This window comes from Gopherus evgoodei, chromosome 19 (genome assembly GCF_007399415.2).
Source record: "Gopherus evgoodei ecotype Sinaloan lineage chromosome 19, rGopEvg1_v1.p, whole genome shotgun sequence".
Lineage (NCBI taxonomy): Eukaryota > Metazoa > Chordata > Testudines > Testudinidae > Gopherus > Gopherus evgoodei.
In genome coordinates this window covers 5,053,993-5,075,178 of record NC_044340.1, presented here as the reverse complement: position 1 = coordinate 5,075,178, position 21,186 = coordinate 5,053,993, and the positions used below count along the sequence as shown (strand labels likewise).

Genomic DNA, 21,186 nt, shown 5'->3' with positions numbered 1-21,186 from the left:
TCACTTTCTAGCCCTGGCTCTGCTGCCAAGGCTGTAGAGAAACCCCTCATCAGCTGTTATTGTGAACAACTCAGGAAAGCACTCCAGCTCAAGATGAATCTGCAATGCAATGGTTCGTTTCCCTAAAGCACCAATGCAACCACACAGCACAGCATCTGCATATCCCGTGTTCCAATGGTAGGTTTACTGCACTGAAACCAACTTCTTATCTGGTCAGGTTAGAGGTGTCTTGCTGTGCCAGGCTGAAGGGCAGCAGCAGCCAGATCTTGAGAGCTGTTCGCAGACAACAACAAGGGATGGAGTTGTGCTGAGGTTCCATTTAAATGTTTATTTCTGAACTTTCAAGACTTCCCATACATTCAGTATTACTACGATTCAAGATTTATGCCAGGCCCTAGTGCCACAACGCAACAAGTCACTCAGTTAACTAGAATGAGAGACATGCTTCTAAATCCCCTAGGCTGTTTGGAAAGTCTCAGTTACAACATCAGAACACAGGCATTGCCAGACTGGATCAGACCCAAGGTCCATCAAGCCCAGTATCCTGTCTGACAGTGGCAGAGGATGATGCAAGAACCTCACAGCTTGATGATGTGCTGTGATCTGCCCCTACCTTAGGCCTCATCCGGACCGCTAGCAATGCGAGACCAGCCCAAGCCCTGAGGCAGGAGGTTTAATGCCCTCCCCAAAAAACTTCTTGGCATTAACTTCTAGGTGTTCATATAATGGCCAATCCCTCTTTGATTCTTGTTCAATTCTTGGTGTCAATGCCATGCTGTGGCAGCAAGTTCCAACAGCTAATTATTAACTGAGTGAAAATGTATTTGCTTTCATCGGTTTTGAATTTGCCACCTTTAAATTAGTTATTGTCCCTTTATTTGTGCAGGAGAACAGAAGCTCTCAATGTACCTTCTCTAGACTATTCATTATTCAATAGACTTTCCGTATCCCTCCCTTATTCATCTCCCTTCTAAAATAATCCCAAAATTCAGTTTCTCTTTAAAGTGTCTGTCCAGTCCTGTCCCATTCTCTGAACCACCTCCAGCTTTGCAATATCCTGCACACAAAGCACCCAGCTGCTCTGATTGCTTTAATGACATTATAATATCTTCCAAATTCTTTTCCATCTCTTTCCTTACATCTCCCAACATCTTGTTTGCTTTTTGATTGCAGCTGTGCATTGAGCAGAGGCTCCATTGAGCTATCTGCAGAGATGCTCAGGTCCCTTTCCTGAGTTGATGCAGGTAATTGAGAACCCTGTAAGGTGTACAAATAGCTTACATTTCTCCCTCGAATTTAAATTTCATTGCATTTCATGTGACCCCTTTCCCTAAGCTTGGTTTGGTCTCTGAGATGTGTTGCAATCCTTTATGGTCCTGAACAACCCAACTAACGGTCTCATCTTCAAATTTTGCTGCTTTACTGCTCCCCACACCTTCACTTTCTGGATCACCAGTAATCGACCCGGGACCTAGCATATCACCTTGAGGCGCTCGCTCTTTACCTTCAGTCATGAGGTTTTATGTTAATGTATTGGGCTATGGGATGTGATCATGACAAGAGACCCTATCCAATTCTCCTTTTTACACTGCACTCATCACCATGGTAACTGACTGTCTCTGTGGTCCGGACCACAACCCTCAGTTTCTGGACAATGAAACTCAAGTCTGTTACAGGAACAGTTTTTATCTTTCACTCTCTCCCTCCTGCCCCCCCACAGCAGCCAGCTGATGCCCACTGCAAATGGTGCTGTCACAAACTGCCCAGCATGGAGCTGCACATCCCATTCGTGCCCACCCTGGTGCCTTGCATCAGCTCTCATGGCCTCAAAAGGGCACATCCGGGGCTGGGAGAGACAGCGCGAGGACCCAGAACTTACCCAGAACGGTCAGGTTGATGAGTCCAATATTTTTCCCGTTGATGGTATCTTCGTCCAGAATGTTGACCGTGCACATGTATTCGCCAGAATCCATTTCCTGGGTGTTGTTAATGGCAATGGAAATGTTGAAGAAAGGCATGGGGTACACAAAGCCAGTCCGGTTCTTCAGGTACGTCTCCTGCACTTTCACTGTCCCATCCATGTACGTCAGTATCTGAAAAGAGACAGAAGAGAATACAATGCATCTGGAAGTCCTGCAGCTGTCAGGGGAAAAATGAGTGGCGCAAGGGAGTTGCTTTGGCTTCAAGAGGCGCATCTCCAGATTGCATCATAACCACTAATAGCCTGGGCCAGTGGGCATCAATCCTCACGATCAATCCTTCTGTGGATTAGGGCTTGGGAAGCCCGCAGTGAAAGACAAGAGGAGCAAAGGAGAGCAACAAGCATGACCCATGGAGGAGAGGGTAAGGAATGGCAGAGAGACTACGGGAGCTGGGAAAGAGGAGAGGCTGGGACGAGGCTGATGAGGACACCGAATACTTTCCAGGGATCAGCATAGCTGAGAGAGGGCAGAACAAAGCGTAAAGATGAAGCTGAGGCTACACAGCATATAATAGAACATTCAGACATGCCCCAGAGTGCAGCACTACCAAGGTTCCAGTGAAACAGGACACTGGGGGGGAGAGAGAAGTGGGCCAGGGAGACAAGACTTCTGGAAACAGGAGCGATGCAGAGATTCAGGGAGGCTGTCCCAGAGAGTGTCAGAAGCTGCAGGGAAGAAGGATGTCCCACCCATCATGGGAAGCCCAGTGCTAGGTCAGAGCAGGGAGTGAGTGAGAAGATCCAGTAGGTCACTTGGGCTTTAAACCAAGGAGGGGCTGGATCTTGCCATGAGTGTGTAGTGACACAGAGGATGGAGTCACACGATTTTCACATGAGAGAAGGTGGGCACAGGAGGAGCATTTTGCACATGCTGGCCTCTGGAGAGCTGGAACGTGAGGAAGCCAGCGAAAGGACCCCCTGGGAGAGGAAAGCTAGCAGGAGATACAGCAGCGGTGGGGCTGAGGCAGACGCACAGAGGTGATGGTAGAAAGTGGAGTAAATTTAAGAGCCACGACAACTATGGCACAGCAATGGCACAGACTCCCCGAAGGTAGTGCCAGCGGCCAAGCCACCATCACTGCAGAGCCCCGAGCAGGCCTGGCTGGTGAGCAGCATGGCAGAGTGCAGGACGGAGCAGGAGCTACGCCTCTAACAAAGGTCAAGCGAGGCCTGAGTTTAGATGAGGGCAGAAGGAAAACGGGAGTAGAGAGGAGCCGGGGGACAAAGCAGTTTCTGCTGGACTTCAAAGGACTCGGACCCGTGACGGATGGGATCCAGAGACCCCAGAGCTACCAACACCACTCATGGGACTGAGCCATTTCAACCAAACCATCCCGCTGGATGAGCAAGAGCTCTCCTCTCTCAGTGCATGGGAAGGAGTCACGATCCAGGCTCGGCAGTTCATCGGCTCCTGGAGCCTGTTCCCCACCTGACGTGGTAACAGTATGGCACCTCACAGAGATGATGCTGGGTTGCTGTGGGGGTGGCAGGACTGTCACAGGGACAGGGGAGTAGGCACCGAGACTAGATGGGCTCTTGAATCTAAACAAAAGTGGAATAGCTGCCTAGACATTGGCACCATAATGTCACAGCTGTTCCTCCAACAGTCCCAAGGTGAGGCTGCTGCTCTGGACCAATGTGTGACTCACCTGTGCAGGTATCGTTGGGTCATCACAGATTTAACCAGCCAGAACACCAAATATTTGACTATTGTTGTCCACAGGTCAACCTACACTACAATGTGTGGCAAGTTCTGTTCTCGGGACTGGTGACTTAGCCATGAAACGCACTGTGGGGTTGGTGCCGAACCAAGATTTCATAAAAAATACCACCAATCAAACTTTGGAAGCATCCATATATTTCTTGGCTTAGGGGGCCTTCCTAGCTTCTGAGTTGCTTTACTTTTCTAGCTCCTGGTTCATAGAGAGCCAGTGCTGCTTTATCATTGTCATAACCGCTGTTCTCATGATCTTTAAGTTAAACGTAGCAGTTCTGACACCATCCCTCCCCCTTTTTATGGGAGAAACCTAAGTGAGGATAGGGGTCAAACTGGAATAAAAAGTGGTAAAACTCTGCCAAGCTCCACCCACATTATTCAATATCAGCCCCGCTGAGTCACTGCTGATGACTGAGTCCTCACAGATAAGCTTCCAAGTTAGTGATGATCTGTGACCCTTCCTCTCCTTTCCCACAAAAGAAATGAAATAGTTAACCATGGTGACCATTAAATCCACATCACTGGGCACTAAATTAACCCTGCCCTGGGGCTAAGGTGACAATTCCCACCTCTACAAGTGATCGCCCTAGATTCTCTGCAGACTCGGGTAGACATCTCTGCATCAGTCACACTGGCATCACATCAGAGGCAAATAGCATCCCCCGTCTCAGTCACGCTTTCTTTACTTATTACACACAAGACATATGTTAAAAGAACATTACAGTTGCAAAGTCAAGAGCCCAGGAGTTAGGAAATGCCAGAACGAAAGCTGCCCGTGCACAATGGAGCAAACCTTCAAATTCTGAACACTCACCAGGAATCCACAGATTACAAAATTCAGAGACGTCTGTGGGATAAAACATGGCGACATACGTCACAGCAGATCTCTGGCTGCCAGCAACTGAGCCCAAGCAGAGACAAACATATTGCCTCTGCTCTAGGACTGGCAGCTCTGAGAGTGAGGGAAGTTGACTCTCTAGAAGGTGAACCCTTGGACAACACTAGGAACCCTCAGCGAGCCATTAATGTTGCAATGGAATCAGTGGGCCGGCCCTCCCTTGGTGCAAGCCAGCGTTGTGACATGGACCGCAGGCACAAGCAGAGAATGTGGTGTAGAGCATCTTGTTTGGAGAGATGCCCCCAGCAGGGAGCAAAGGGTGGGCAGGGAGGAGCAGCCTGGCCTGAGGGGAGGAGAACATAGAGCAGCAGCAGGAGACAGGAGGGTGGCCTGCATGCAGCACTGGGGAGGAGGACAGCCTCAGAGCCTAGTGCCTGGGGCAGCTTTCAGTCAGGCTAGGTACCCATGACAACTGAGGAGCAGGGGAGAGGAGCACTTTGAAAGGGGAGCAGCAGAACAGGTCTTGTACAGCAGTGGTTCTCAAAGCTGGTCCGCCGCTTGTTCAGGGAAAGCCCCTGACAGGCTGGGCCAGTTTCTTTACCTGCCATGTCCACATGTTCAGCTGATTGCGGCTCCCACTGGCTGCGGATCGCCACTCCAGGCCAACGGGGGCGGCAGGAAGCAGCACGGGCCGAGGGATGTGCTGACCGCCCTTCCAGCTGCCCCCATTGGCCTGGAGCGGTGAACTGTGGCCAGTGGGAGCCGTGATCATCCGAACCTGCGGATGCTGCAGATAAACTGGCTGGGCCTTGAGAACCACTGTTGTGCAGCACAGGGAGGAAGCCGCACTTAGCTGCGGTCCCTTTTCTGGGCTCTCCCGGCCCCTTAGTGCATGCACTAGCCTGGCCCAGCTCCAGCTGTCCCCATGCAGAACCCTTCCTCCAGGCTCCTCTCACTGCTCACAGGCCTGGTGAGGCTGCAATGGATCCCTCCCATCCCTCTCTGGCCCCCGGCTCCTCCTGGCGACGTAATACACTATTGTCCATGTCAGCGACCTGGTTAGCTTGTTGTACACTGCTCCTTGTGGAGATACCCCCAACAGATGCTCCTTTGTGCTCGGAGTCAAAACAAGCAGATGGAAATTAAAGCTAGTCAGGTAGCAAACTGGCTCTGTTGAAACTGGGCGGTGCAACGCCAGGAGTTGGAAGCACTTGAAAAATGCCACACACCCCATCCTCACACACACTTTCCTCCGCGTTTGGAAAGCCCTGGTCACACTGATGTGTTGCAATGCCCGGGACAAGGCATTTCGTCTCACTGAACAGGCTTCTCCTCCACAATGATTTATCCCCAGGGTATAGGGGAGGCCCAAATATTGTAGATGCACTCAGGACATCTTTTGGGTGGCAGGAGCCCTCTTTTCTAGGACCGGGCAAAGAAAAGTACAAGAGTTTCATCAGAAACATGCGTGAACCTGGGTAACATTTACCTGGGAGGAGGCAGAGTGGTTCCGTGAGCAAATCTCACCATGCTTGCATGGAATTTTGAAAAAAAGTTTCTGAATGGGAGGAGCTGGTGCCTCCAGAATCCACATTGTCTAGTTATGGAATTAAGCCCAGGACAGGAAGCTGGAAGACCCCAAGTTTTATCCTCACCTCTGCTGCCAACTAGCCTTCTACAGAACTTGTCAAATTTCCTTGCGTCCCACAGCCCCAGTTATGTACACAGCCATCTCCATTTTACAGAAAGGGTCCCAGACTCAGGGGTGCTGGAATAATTTGTACAGTGGGGGTGCTGAGAGCCACTGAACCACACTGTAAACCATGTATATGATGGAAACCACTTCAAGCCAGGGGGTGTGGCAGCTCCCCCTGCACCCTTAGTTCCAGCACCTTCACCCAGACTGAATGACCAGTCTAAGATGAGCAGAGTTGGTGTAGCTGTGTCAGTCCCAGGATATTAGAGAGACTAGGTGGGTGAGGTAACATCTTTCCTTGAAACAACTTCTGTTGGGGAGAGACATGCTTTTGAGCACCACAGCACTCTGCTTCAGATCGGGGAGCGTCACAGTTAAATACCAGGTGGAACAGATTTATTTAGCTGTGAGTACCTGTCCCAGCCCTGAAGAACTGCTCCGTGTGGCTCGAAAGCTCATCTCTCTCCCCAACAGAAGTCGGTCCAATAAAAGATATTCCCTCCCCTACCTTGTCAGTCTAAGTTGACACAGAGGCTGGAGGAGAAGCTAGGCCCACGTCTAAGCTCCTAGGCCACTTTCCAGGCAAATGTCTAGCTTCAAGGCAAGGCTTTGCGACCTGTGCCACAGCAGCCATTGAGGGAGCCCACACTGGACGCACTCATTCACTGTCACACTTGTCCCGCAATGAGGTGCGGGTGACCATCACTGACAGAGCAGCTCCCAGCTCCCCCTCTCAACCTAACAGCAGTATGGAAGAGCCAAGGGAGAGGAGCTGGTAGCTGAGGTGCAGCCAGCAGCTGACACTCTCACCCTGTGGTCATCAGTGAAGCATCTCCTCTCACTGTGAGACTTCTCGTCAAGCCCTCAGAGTGCCCCTATCAGGCACAGCTGGAGCCCTGGGCTCCCTTGCGAGGTGTCCACCTCCCTGCCCCCCATGCCTTTTACCTGCAAACGATTGGCTCCGGGTCTCTCAAGGACCCATGAGACATAGGGATTCTTCTGAGAGATGCTCGTGTACCAGATCGGCAACACCACCCTCTGCCCTTGGATCGTAGAGATAGAGGCTTGTCCCACGTTGACTTCCAGCAGCGCCGAAGACAGACCTGCAGAGAGAGAGAGAAATTCAGTCCTATGGGTGAATCCTGACTCCCAGGAACCAGCCCTACTACAGACAAAGGGCAGCATTCAAAACTGAGCATCAAACCCCAGAGCCCATCAGCACACACTGAGATCCCAGGATCTTACAGTGCACCAGGTGCAAGAAAAAAGGACACTCCACAACTGACAATGCTGAACACTCAGAACAACGTCAAACAGATACTGTAAACGATACCTCGCACTGCAACAGCACATGTAATCGGAGGCTCTCAAAGCACAGTACCAACCCTAGGTAGCCGTCACTGGGGTGCCATGCTTAAAGGTGGCATTGAGTTTGTGCAGTATGAATCCTTTGTCAGGCTTGAAAACAAGGGCGGCATGTAGGGTCATCTCCTACCCTCCCAGCACTTCCTCTCAGGATAACGATTTCGTTGCCTGGAAAGTTACAAGCAAATCTGTGCAGTAGTCTAGGAGCTGCACCTGAAATTTCAGAGCTGGAGCCCAACATCATTTTGCACCTCACTAATTTACAAACAGATTTTGTTTTTGAACACATGAAACTGTAGGCAGGTGACTCCTCTTAACAATAAACCCCAAAATATAGTTTATGCACGGACCAGTTTTATAAAAACCACCAGAAACAAGGAAGCCATGAGCATCGGTCATTATCCTGTGTACACCCATCAATGCAGTAGTTGAGTGCCTCACAGTCATCAGTGTATTTACCTTCCAATCACCCCTGTGAGGCGGGGCAGTGCTGCTATTCTCATTGTACAGATGGCAAACTGAAGAATGAAAAGGTGAAGGATATGTTTACATTGTTCACACTTATAATATGCAAACAGAATGAAGTCCAAATCAGTGATATATAAATGTTTGCTGCTTTAAAACAAGCAATTTCACAAAGCTGAAAACAAATCCATTGAGGGAAAAATTTAATCAGAGAAACATAAATGATAATTGGGAATTGTTTAAGAACACTTTACTAGAAGGCCAAAAAGCCACAATCGAAGAAGGAGGCCATATTAGTTTAAAAACTGAGCTGGTTGAGATGGGGAAGTGAAGGCAGCTATAAAAATAAAATATATAACAAACAGAAGCAAGGAGAAGTCAACAGTAATTAATATAAATCAGAAGCTAGGAATTGTAGAAAATTGATTAGGGAAGCAAAGGACACAGGAAGAAATCTATGGTCAGCAGAGTTATGGATGAGCCAAAGGATTTTAAGTATATTAGGAACAAAAAGAATCCTGCCAGCAATATTTGTCCATTACTAGATGGAAATGGCAAAATTATCAATAATAATTCAGAGAAGACAGAATTAGTCAAATATTTTTGTTCTGTATTTCGGGAAAACACAGATGCTGTAGTTATATCATATGAAGATAACACCCTTTCCATTCCACTGGAATATCTGGAGGAAGTTAAACAGAAGCTAGTAAAGTTAGACATTTTAAAATCAGCAAGTTCAGATAACTTGCATGCAAGAGTTTTCAAAGAGCTGGCTGAGGAACTGATTGGACTATGAATGTTGATTTTCAAATAAGTCTTAGAGCACTGTGCAAGTCCCAGAAAACTGAAAGAAGGCTAATGTGCCATTATTTAATAAGGGTAAACAGGATGTCACAGGTAATTATAACCTATCAATTCAACATCGATCTCAGGCAAAATAATGGAACATCTGACATGGGACTTGATCAATAAAGAATTAAAGGAGAGTAATATAATTAAAGCAAATTGACATGAGTTTATGAAAAATAGATCCTGTCAGATTAACTTGATCTCCTTTTTTTGGATGAGATTACAGATTTGGCTGATAAAGGTAACAATGCTGAGGTAATATACTTAGATTTCGGCAAGGTCTTTGACTTGATACGGCACGACATTTTGATTAAAAAGCGAGAACGATATAAAAATTAACACGGCACACATTAAATGGGTTAAAAACTACCTAACTGACAGACCTCAAAATGGAACTGTAAACAGGGAATCATCATAAAGCAGGGGTATTTCTAGTGGGGTCCGACAGGGGGTGCAAGTTGTTGACCCTAAGCTGTTTACTTTGGAAGAAAAAGTATTAATTGATCAAGTTGGCAGATGACCTAAAAATTGGCAGACTGGTACAAACTGAAGAGGACAGGTCACTGATACAGAGCAATCTGGATCTCTTAAAAGCAGCAAAGAATCCTGTGGCACCTTATAGACTAACAGACGATTTGGAGCATGAGCTTTCGTGGGTGAATACCCACTTCCTCAGATGCATGTAATGGAAATTTCCAGGGGCAGGTATATATATGCTAGCAAGCAAGCTAGAGATAACAAGGTCAGTTCAATCAGGGAGGATGAGGCCCTGTTCTAGCAGTTGAGGTGTGAAAACCAAGAGAGGAGAAACTGGTTCTGTAATTGGCAAGCCATTCACAGTGCCACAGGATTCTTTGCTGCTTTTACAGATCCAGACTAACACGGCTACCCCTCTGATACTGGATCTCTTAAAGAGCCAGGCACAAGCAAACAATACGTGTTTTAATACAGCTAAATATATATGTTTAGGAACAAAGGCTGTGGGCCATACTTACAGGATGGGGGACGCTAGCTCAGGAAGCAGTGACTCTGACAATGATTTTGGGGTGTTGGTGGATAATCAGCTGAACATGAGCTCCCAGTGCGAAGCTATGACCAAAGACCTAATGCGATCCTGGGTTGCATAAACAGGGGAATCTCCAGTTGGAGCAGAGAGATTAATTTTACCTCTGAATTTGGCAATGGCACAACTGCTGCTGGAATCCTGTGTCCAGTCCTGGTGTCCACAGCTCAAGGAGGATGGTGATAAGTTAGAGAGGGTTCACAGAAGAGCCATGAGAATGATAAAGGATTAGAAAATCTGCCTTAGAGTAATAAACTAAACAGATTGCGCTCTTTGAGTGTAACAAAAAGAGAAGGTGAAGGTATGACTTGATCACAGTCTATAGGTACCTGCCTGGGGAACAAATATTTAATAATCAGCTCTTCAGTCTAGCAGGGAAAGGTCTAACGTGATCTGATGGCTGGAAGTTGAAGCTAGACAAATTAAGACAGGAAATAAGGTGTGTCTTTTTGGCGGTGAGAGTCATTAACCATAGGAACAACTCACCAAGAGTTGTGGTGGATTCTCCGTCACTGAAAATGTTTAAATCCAGACTGGTTGTTTTTCTAAAAGCTATTCTCTAGGAAATATTGTGGGGCAGGTCTCCAGTAGGTACTATACGGGGGTCAGACAAGATGGTCACAATGGTCCCGTCTGGCCTTGGCATCTATCCCCACTGCAGTTGGGAGCTTGGGTAGAGGCGCACACACTTCCTCTGCTTGAGTGAGCGTGCTAAAAATAGCAGTGTGGTCGGGACGGCATGGGCTAGCTGCCCGAGAAGAATCACGCCCAACCCCAGGGGTACATACTCAGGAGGCCAGCCTCAGCCGTTGCCCATGCCACTCGAGCCCCAGCTCGAGCAGAGCTGGCACGTGTACACCCACTCGAGCTGGGAATTCCAGCTCCCAGCTGCAGCGTAGGGAGTCTGTGGCTCAACAGGGAACTAAACCCATGTCTCCAGAGTCCCAGGCTAGTGCTCTAACCATTGGACAATCCTGCCTCTAATCAGATGTTTTTATTCTGATCATAAAAGCTCATGAATAAAAATGCCTTAAAAGATGCTTTCTGTGAACTCTGGGTGATGCCAAAGCTCCTGTCAAAGGGCTTCTATGTTAGCTGTTCCAAACAGGCACTTCTGCACTGTCCCCAACTTCACAGCACAAGGTCCCACAGCAAGGTGGGAGAGTTGCAGGACACTGAGCTCTGCAGCAGCTGGGTCCCTGCTCCCATGGTATTCAAGAGCAATGCAGGCAGGGAGCTTCCCCTGTAGTGTCCCTTCGTAATCCAGCAGGGTCGCCCCTTCTGCACATCCTAGGATAGCTGCAAAGATGTATGTGAGGCTGCCTGGTGCAGTTACAGGCAGAATTTCAAGGGTGGAGCTGGCACAGGGAGTGGGTGGGGCAGGGAGCAACGTGGTGTTTTTGTACCAGCTCAGCTGGAGCAACAGCAGAACAAGTGGATGCCTAAACTGTTTCAACTACCTGACATTTAAAGTATCATTACTGGGCTTCAGAGTGAATAGCCCTTTTGAGATGAACAGGGGAATTCATCTCCCTTTACAGCACTGACTGTCCCAACCTGCATGGGATTTGGTGGGAGAGCAAAGGCTGCAGAAGGGAAGAATTTGGAGGAGGCACTAGGAAGTCAGTCTGTGTGCACATGGCCTGAATGCCAGCAGCAGACCCCTCTGTAAATAGTTCTCTTAGTAAAGAGCCAGTTTAATTTTACAAGCTGGAGACCTCTCGTGTTACAACTTAGCATGCAACAGTGCAATGCTAGATAACATCAAATTCAGGTTCCCTTCACAACCACAAGGGCTGGAAACTCTGGTTATCTTTAAATGAAAGCTTAGCTTCCCTGGAATCTGAACAAATCTTGGGGGCTGCATTGTTGCCCATGCTGAGGGTACAAAAGTCACGAGTGCGGCCCCTCCAAAATCAAGAGATTGGTTTAAAAAACACATGAGATTTTGCCTTCTATTTTCCGAGTCTTTAGGGGGTGCTTGTGTCACGTTTCGAGCTTTTCTCTACAACTGTGAGACCAACTTATTTTTAATTGAAAGTGGAGATTCTCACCTAATCTCCTGACTCCAGAAGCTGACGTTTTAAGAAAAAATAACGGCAGTGAGACCAGAGAGTTGACAACACTGGAGCCGGCTAAACACCTCCCTAGAGTTGGGAGGGGTTTGGCATCCCTGATCTGCAGCATTTGTATTCTTTTATCATAGCTGAGAAGGGGAAACTCCCAAGAGACAGGGAAAGTGAAACGGTTTATAGGACAGTTTGTGTTATTCAGATGAGAGCTGTGCAGAGACACTGGGAAGGTTTCTGCTTGTACTCTCACTGCATGAAGGCACTGGCTGCTACAGCTCTTCTGGCTTCTTAATGGTTTAATTGTAGTGGCGCTCACAGAAACATTTCAAACTGAAACTAATGGCTCCTGATAGTGATGAACCTGATTCTAACTGTTCTGATTTGTATACAGAAGCTGCAGGGGGATGCATCAGCTGAGATCTGACTGGCCGAGATTATCCTGCATCTTTCTGACATTCCAATACCACGGAACAGGCCAAAGAGAGAGGCGACTTGCCCACAAGGGAAGGTGAATTATCATATAGCCCTTGGACTTTGCCCACTGCCATTTCCGTTGACTAAATTCCATAAATAACCTGACTGCAATGTTTGTTAGCATCACAAATACAATCCATTAGCGGGAGGCTTTGTATATAAGGGCTAGTGACCAGAAACAAGTTGTCCAATGAATTTTAATGCACCAGCTGCCTTAAGATTTATTTAGAAATGTTGATCATGTGTGTTTACATTTGTGCCAGTAACGATGAAGCTGGACGAGCGGATTCTTGTGGCTGTGTCTCTGCAATCAAGCAGAGCTCTTCCCTCCACAACATACATGCAGGCAGGGCTGCCAGCTAGATGCAATAGATTTCCGCGCTATAGGCTCTTCAGGGCAGGGGGATGGCATTTTGGACAGCATTAAGTACAGCACTGGGGCTCAGGGGAAAATAGTCACCCTGTTTGTGACTGATAATTGGTGTTTTACAGACAGTCCTACCCACTTCTGGCTGCCTCCTGCTGCATGCCAATTGCACTGCAGGGGCAGAGAATGCCGATTCCTTTTCTGCCCATCCCTCTTGGCACCTGGCAAGGTGGTTTGCGTCATGTCACCTGCTGCAGTTGGATGTGTGTAAACATTGGAATGTAGAGGGGCCATAAAAAGTCCGTGTGCTGAAGAGGAAAAGATTGTGACAGTTTAATTAAGAGATTGAGAGAACATGAGAGAGAGAATTATTTTTCATGTAACAGCTGATAGAAGACTGGCATCCTTATTTATCCTCCAATATAATGCAAGAGCCAGAGAACAGATGCTGAAAATAAAAGGCAACATTTAAAACTGATCAAAAAGACTTTTAACATGGTGTATAATTAGCTGGTGGAACTCCCTGACCACAGAATATCAGAAAGGCTGCTCATATTCAGAATCATATCTATCTATACCTATATCTAAGAACATCCATAGTTATAGCTGACAGGATAAAAGTGACATGGGGCATAAAGCCTCATGGTTCAAGGTACAACCGACCACCAGTGACCTGGGGTCAGAAGAAACATCCCATATGGGCAGATTATCCCATAATTGTCCACCAGGGAGCTCATGCACTTGTTTCTGAAGCAGCTAGTCCTGGCCACTGACAGACAGGATTATGGGCTAGATCAGTGCTTCTCAAGCTATCTGATGTGGGGGACCAGCAAATTTTTTTTCCCCAATGTGCCAAGGACCGGTGACATATTATCCAATTGGATGCTCTTATGAGGAAACTCGCCACGGACCGGGAGCCGATGGCTCGCGGTCCGGCACTGGTCCGCGTACCACCGCTTTGAGAAGCACTGGGCTAGACAGACCCTGGAATGAAGCCTCCAGGCATCTTTGGAAGCCACATTTCACAAGCTGTTTGAACCTGAATGGGGCTAACTGAGCAGACTGGTTAGCTGGCCAGCATGCAATGGGCCAAATGGCACTGACAGTTTGCAAATAGTGCTCTCATCTAGCTCCATGAGTGAGGCTTCAGGGATTGAGCCCTCTCTAATCCCCTTGTGCTGCTGCCTCAGCATTTGCTGCTTTTCTAAGAGAAATATTCATACCCAAAGTCAGCAGGTCTCATTAGTTACTGGTCAGTGCAAGGCCCTGATTCTGCAGGTTAATTTGACACGCACTTAAGAACTCTGCAGAACTGGGGCCTCAAACATGTATGGGTTACACATCAAACAATGCATGTGGTTGGAACGCTGGTACAGACCAGAGGCGCACAGATCTGGAACTGCCACGTTCAATGCGCAATCCCCTTCCAATTTAACCAATGGCTGAACCATTCCACCCTGACAAAATTAGCAAAACCAAATTTGCTTCCAGACTGGATCTGATCATCGCAACAAGAGCGGGTGGCAATGCAAGAGTGAAGATGGCTCCTCCCTCTCCGGGTTCCCACACCCCAGAACAGCACAAGGTGTCTTTGCTACGTGTTTATGCTCCTCAGGAGCGTCAAAGGATGTGTCATCTGCCTTCAGAAGGAAGGGATTTCCGGGCGCTCGAGGTCGAGCATTTGGTAAGAGGATGCAAGACAATGGGAATAAGACGTTTCCCTGCACTCAGGAACAGCTCTGATATCAGGCCCAGCCATTTCCACAGGACCCCGCCAAAAAACAAAGCCCTGGAAATGCTCACGACAACAACAGGAAGCTGCACTTATGACCTGTTTGATAAAGCATCTAGATTTGTTTAAGTCTCGTTCCCATCTACTGGCATCCCACAGGCTCCTCCAGCTGGTTGTTCCTGCCTTATCAACGGGCAGAAGAGGCCAGGATAAGAGGGCTAAGAGTCCTAGGCAGCTGGTTCAAACCCCCTCAGTTCTTCTGCTCATGCTCCTGCTACTCATGGCTGGGGACTCAGTGGGGTGACCTCTGAAATGAGTATAAGGCTATTCACACCAGGGGACCAAAGGTTTGATGACAGCACTCCATCAAAGGGGACTATCAGAAGAGCCAGCTCCAGGAGGACCATTCATATGATTGTCTGCCTTAGCATGCAACTAATGGCCTCTTTCCTTGGAGGGCGGGACTAGGTGACATTGGGCAGCATGTGAGAAGATTACCCATCCAATGTCGGCTTTGTTCTGGGCTGTAGAGGAGGGCTTGGGTCTGGGAGCAGCACACATGCATGAGGACTCTGCATGACAGAATGTACAGTGCTCTTCACAAGGGAAACCTGGAGTAAGACACACCCCCTGAACTGGCAGAACGGAGCAGCTCAGTGCCCAGCTCAGGCAGATTTCCCTCCTCCAGACAGTGGCCAGCCAGAGAGACAAGCTGGAGAACAGGCAGTGCAACATTGCATTAAGGCAATCAGAACATTAAACACCTCCTGCAGAAGAGTTCTTAACAGGGAAGGGGGGCACAGTTCCCAGGGAGCGAGATGACAGGGTCTAAACGTGGCCCTCAATATGGTGACAGGAGTGGGCAAAAATATCCCTGAATTTTTGGTTTGCAAAGTTGTAGCTGTGTCAATCCAGGGATATTAGAGACAAGGTGGGCGAGGTAACATCTTTTATTGGAGCAACTTCTGTTGGTGCAAGACACACACTTTCGAGCTACACCGAGCTCGCCTTCAGACCTCCAGAAGAGTTGTGTGTGAATCAAAAGTGTCTCTCTCTCTCTCATAGAATCATAGAATATCAGGGTTGGAAGGGACCTCAGGAGGTCATTTAGTCCAACCCCCTGCTCAAAGCAGGACCAACCCCAACTAAATCATCCCAGCCAGGGCTTTGTCAAGCCTGACCTTAAAAATCTCTAAGGAAGGAGATTCCACCAACAGAAGTTGCTCCAATAAACGATATTACCTCACCCACCTTCTCCTGCACCAGTTTTCTGGCTGTCACAAGAGCTACCTAAGTGTGTGAAAAATTGGTTGAGTGGCAGAAGGTGGTCTAGAAATAAATATTCCTTGAGCCCTTAGCTCTGAGCCCCAGCTTGAGAGCCCTCTCGAGCCAGTTTTCACTTATTAGTTGTCCATATGCCTAGACATGCCCGAATCCAGGCAGCAGGGCCCACTCTCCCTTGGTAGCATATTAGTGTCTCTACCACATGCCTATAAACCTGGGAGACTGTAGATGGCACGTCAAGGCACAGACAACTTCTCAAACCGCGGGAAATAAGTTCTTCCAAAGGTTCTTCCTGCCTAAGGCTCCCAAACTTGCCCCGGTCCCAGCACCGAGTTCTATGGGATCAGTCTAGCAACACTATAAACAGGACTGGGTGAAATCTCTCCACTCGCTCACTGCCATTTGTCAGGTGTTAAATTTTACTTCAGTGTTTCAGGCCACAGCCCAGCAAGACCCCTTGTTTGGATGGAGGCTTCCAAACGGTCTGTGCTGATAACAGGGATCCAGCAGTGGGCCCGACTTCACTTGCAGGGTTTCCAACATGGGGACAAGTCATAAATAGGTATTTTTGTAGTTTTAATCCTCCTGATTCTGTCCTCCCAGGTGCTGCCTGTCAAGAACAGTGGCAATTAGTAACCTTCTAAAATTAGCTTAATCTGATCTGCAGTGCAAGTGCTAGAGATCTCCCTGGTGCAAGGCTCAATCTCTCTCTCTCTCATTAGATCTCATGGCCTGGAATAGAAACATAGTTGGTCTGTGATCTTTGTCACGCCTATGCCGAGGATGTGAATTGTACCCTCCAGGGCCAATTTCTCAGCATTTTAAGACTTTCCATCTCATTGGATTGTTATTTTCTAGTCTCGAGTATGACTACGTAGCACCAAGCGGCCCCAGCTGAGCTCGGGGTCCATAAGAGACTGTTTCTCTGCCCCTCAGAGCTGACAGTCCAAGGGTGGGACAAAAAGGATTGTGCAGCTGAGGCACATTGAAGATTAAGTGGCTTGTCAAGGTCACATAGGCAGAGCAGGGAATTGAACGAGGGTCTCCTCAATCCCAGTCTGGCCGTAACCTGCCTTCCTCTCTGGAGTTTATTAAAATTCATCCAGTTTCCCCTTGTTAGTCTCTCTCCAGTTGGGGTTATTTATGGGAAGGCTCCATTTCTGAGACCCCTTGCTCCCCATTTTAATGCTGCAAACAGACAGCTGGTTTCCATGGAGAAAGCCCAAAGCAAAAGGCTGCTTATCTCTGCAATGTGAACACAGGCCATGCTCACCAGATTAGGCACGGGTGATGACACAACCAATAAGCAAAGCATTGGGGAATATTAACGGGCTGGAAGTGCATCCCGGAGTCACATTCACAACTTAAAGGCATCCCAGGGAGAACGCTGTCCCCCCGTCACTGCGGAGAACTACTTTAATTGCTGGGAGTTACAGCCCAGAGATTATTTTCCAACACTGCAGAAGGAGGATCAGCTGGAAAGTAATCTACTAGAGAGGTCAGCAGTGCACTGTTGGAAGGGGAGAGGCGGAGAGCTACTGCTGGAGATATACTTGCCTCTGCTTCCTCTAGCATCTCACAGAGGCTGGGTCACTCAGTCACATCTAAAACGTCTCTGGGACGCGCTGCCAGATCCAAACAGGCCCTCCCTGAGGCTGATCTCTAGCTGAGCATACCAGGAACCCCTCGTTAGAGTTCAATCTCCGCACTGCCCTTCTGCCCGCTTCCAAACAAGAGTTAAAACAGGCCGATCCGGTCAGATCCGCAATGACAGCGAGCAGCTGGCTTTCTAGCAGCAGCCCCCGTGCTCTCTCTGCACTAGGCCTGGGGTTTCCATTCCCATTTACATATAGAGCTCTAATAAGGGCATTGATTACCTGCCACCACTATGGATCAGTTATGTGACTGCTCCAGCAGGTCAGGCCACGGCACTAAGCCATAAATTAATAGCTCCATTATTTCATACATCCCAGCGTGCTCTAGGAACAGGGCATTGACTCTCCCATGGGCTGTGGCATCTGCACATTAGCATGTGCTCCCAGCTCCTCACCCATTATCTGCTCAGACCCAACCCTCTGCCCTCGGGTGTCAGGTGGCCCCTTTAAACACATCAACCCCCAATGCCTGCAAGGCACTGTCTGCAGAATTCCCTTCCAAGGCCCATTCACCAAAGCAAGAGGTCAGGGACCTGCCTATGAACACAAACGCTGCAGGGCAAGGCCATCTCACTGTTTGTACACGTCTCCAGGTGCTACTACAGTTCAACTAACAGCCAGTCCAACCTCATCACAGCTCCAAATCCTAGATCCCAGCCCTCAGGCCTTGTCTGCACAGGAATGTGGTTGGGTATACGGCTAAAGGGGTGAATTTAAACCCGTGTTAGTTATCTCAGTCTAACCCCAAGGTGGCACTAGGACCTAGGCTATGCTACAAAGGTAGGTCAATGCAAGGCACCTTATGTTGACCTAGCTGTGGCATGTGTCTACACTGCAATCTGTCTCCCACCACTGTAGATGTCCCGCTACGCCAACATGGTAGCACCCCACCCGAGCGGCACAGAGACATGAGTGGTGTACTTAGGTCGACACAGTGAGTGTGTAGACAATGTGTAGTTATGTCAACCCTAATTGTCCTCCAGCAGCTGTCCCACAATGCCCCACACTGATCACTCTGGTCACCATTGTGAACGCCACTGCCCAGGGGTTCATGGAGACTAGAAGCACCCCGCCTCTTGAAAGCCCCATGATGTTTTTAAATGCTTTTTCCTGATTGCCTGGCTTGGTGAGCACCTAGCAGCTCTCCATTGTTGCGTGCAACTGCTCAGCTGACCCTGCCACACACTCCATACACACTTCAGGAGATATCGGCTCTCCTGAGCCTGTGGGGAGAGGAGGCTGTGTGGGCACAGATACAGACCAGCTGTAGGAACATCGACATCTATGAGAAGATCACTCAGGGGATGCAGTTGAAGGGGTGGAACTGGGGCTGGCAGCAAAGCCATGTGAAAGCCAAGGACCTGCAGCAGGTATACCAGAAGCCCAGGGAGGCCAACAAGTGATCTGGGGTCAAGCCGCAGACTTGCTGCTTTTACAAAGAACTGCACGCCATCCTCAGCGGAGACCCCACCCCCACCCCAAAAAGCACTGTGGATCCCCCCCAAGGAGCCTGAGTCACAGGCCCCCGGCCGTGAAAAGTGAGGAGGAAGAGGTGGAGGTGATGATAGATGAGGAAGGAGGAATATGGTGGATGACCAGGGGATCCAGCTGTGCAGCGAGTCAGGACCTGTTACATCTGCTACATCTGTCCATCTTACTTCTTCAGTGCAGCTCTCAGTCTGGTGTCGCTATGCTGGAGGGCTGGGGAGAGCTCCACACGTAGATCCAGAAAGGTGGTCTTGTGCATCTGACAGTTCGGCAGCCACTGCTCCTCATCCCCAACCTGCATGATGATGTGATCCCACCAGTTAGTGCTCGTTTCTCCAGCCCAGAACAAGCACTCCACCACCTGCAGCTGCCCTATGACAACCACCAACAACTTGAGTTGGTTCTCGCTATGTCCCACAGCGATCTGTCTCCAAGGAAGTGTCATGCTCCCCACTGATTTGGTTCTTCTCATAGCTCTGCAAATGCTCCAAGATTGTGTGCCCTGTGTTTGCAACGCTCATAACAACAGTGCAGAGCTGCGCAAGCTCCATGCTTCTGTCAGAGATGGCAGACAGCAATGGGGGGCACGTGAGTTTGTGGAGTTTTGATGAAAAAAAGGTGCAAGAATGATTAATGCAGATGACATTACGGGATGGAAACAGTTGCAAACTGTCAAGTTGGTCCCTACTCCCACTCACCCCAGCGTGACCTGTTTCAGCCCCATCATGCATTGCCAACACTTCCCAAAAGACAGCAAGCTGGACGATGTTGAGGTGCACACTGGGATTCCTACCTGTGGTGCACCGTTCTTCGCATCAATACAAGCATGCCTGGTGAGTTCACACACCACCGACACAAGAAGCTAAGTATACACGCGCACAAGCAATGTATTAATGCGGCGGCTGTATGCCCACGTAACTTGAGTTGACGTAATTTGTTAGCGTAGACTTGGCCTAGGATTCTGGTGGGAGAGGGCCATCTGTGGTCTTGTGTCTGTTGCTTGAGAAGAGGTTTAAGCTAAATGGGGAAAAACCGCTCTCCTAACGGACTGGGGGTTGAGCCAGCCTGGGATCACTAGACCAGTCCAGCTGGTCAGGCTCTCCCATATAGACAAGTTCTCAGTCTCAGCCAGGGCCCTAGGGGTGAACAGAGTGAAATTTCCTCCTGTGCAGTGGGCCACTTTCAGTCCTATGCATCCCTCAGGTCCCTCTTACAAGGCCTGGGGCAGGCCCTCTGCACCGGTGCAGTTTCACCCAGAACCAATACCTAGGCACGTGGTGTCTAGCAATTTCATTGCAGTCTCTTGTTCTAAGTGCAGCTACCATATTTGCACTGTCTGGGCATAACCGTTAGTCTTCATAAAACCTCTGGGGCTTAGAGTAATTCTAAACATGATATTTTATGATACATGGCTAGAGAAATGGTAGCAATAGATCTAGCTCATCATAAAGTCTAAGAAACCTAAACTGGATGTGCATGCGCCACCCTCCATATCTCAGCTGGTCCTATTAAAGATAACCAGGGACAGTGACCATGAGCACAGGGCTCCTTCATCCAGATAACCCAAAATTAAGTGGCTGCTAAGAGAGCAGCACAGAGAGATGGGAGGAGGGCAAATGGAAGAGAAGGACCCTCCTCCCAGATGGCAATGGAGAGGTGGCTTCCCTGGGGGGTGACTATCTTCATGCATTGACAGGAGGGCTCTGACATAACACACAGGAAGGTGATACAAGTGTAATGCCCACAGATCTCGGTTGTTGTTGGGCGGGATATAAATTGGGACCTCTGGAGTAAAATGCAGGAGCCTCTACTGCATGAGCTAAAAGCCACCTGGCGCTTAGCTAAGCCTGTAAAGCAGATTCATCTCAAAATGGTCTCGGTGCTTCTATAGGGGACAGAGCACCACAACCAGGAGGTATGTGGGTTACACAAGGCCCAGGAACACTGCCAGCTGTGCCAGCTCCACCGGCTGGAAATGGCAGCTTTGGTGAAAGATAGTCAGATTGTGGGCGATTCAAGTGGTGTCCCTAATTCAGTCAGGGCTGCTTTTCCAGGAAGAGGCATCCTAGAGATTGGCGGACAAGGCGGATAGCCACTCCAAGCTCATATCACTGGAGAGTTCTTCATTCCCACTGACAAC

The 21,186-nt window shown here is 48.7% G+C and overlaps 1 protein-coding gene across 1 annotated transcript in view; it reads right to left on the bottom strand.

The window, feature by feature from the left end:
- The window catches only part of ESAM (endothelial cell adhesion molecule), a 93,749-nt gene that overhangs the window by 10,309 nt on the left and 62,254 nt on the right, over window positions 1–21,186 (bottom strand). Inside the window, exons 2-3 of the mRNA XM_030538218.1 lie at window positions 7,178–7,335; window positions 1,880–2,093 (exon numbers count right to left, since the gene is read on the bottom strand). Of these exons, the coding sequence (XP_030394078.1) occupies window positions 1,880–2,093; window positions 7,178–7,335 (372 nt within the window). The remainder of the gene's footprint in view (window positions 1–1,879; window positions 2,094–7,177; window positions 7,336–21,186) is intronic.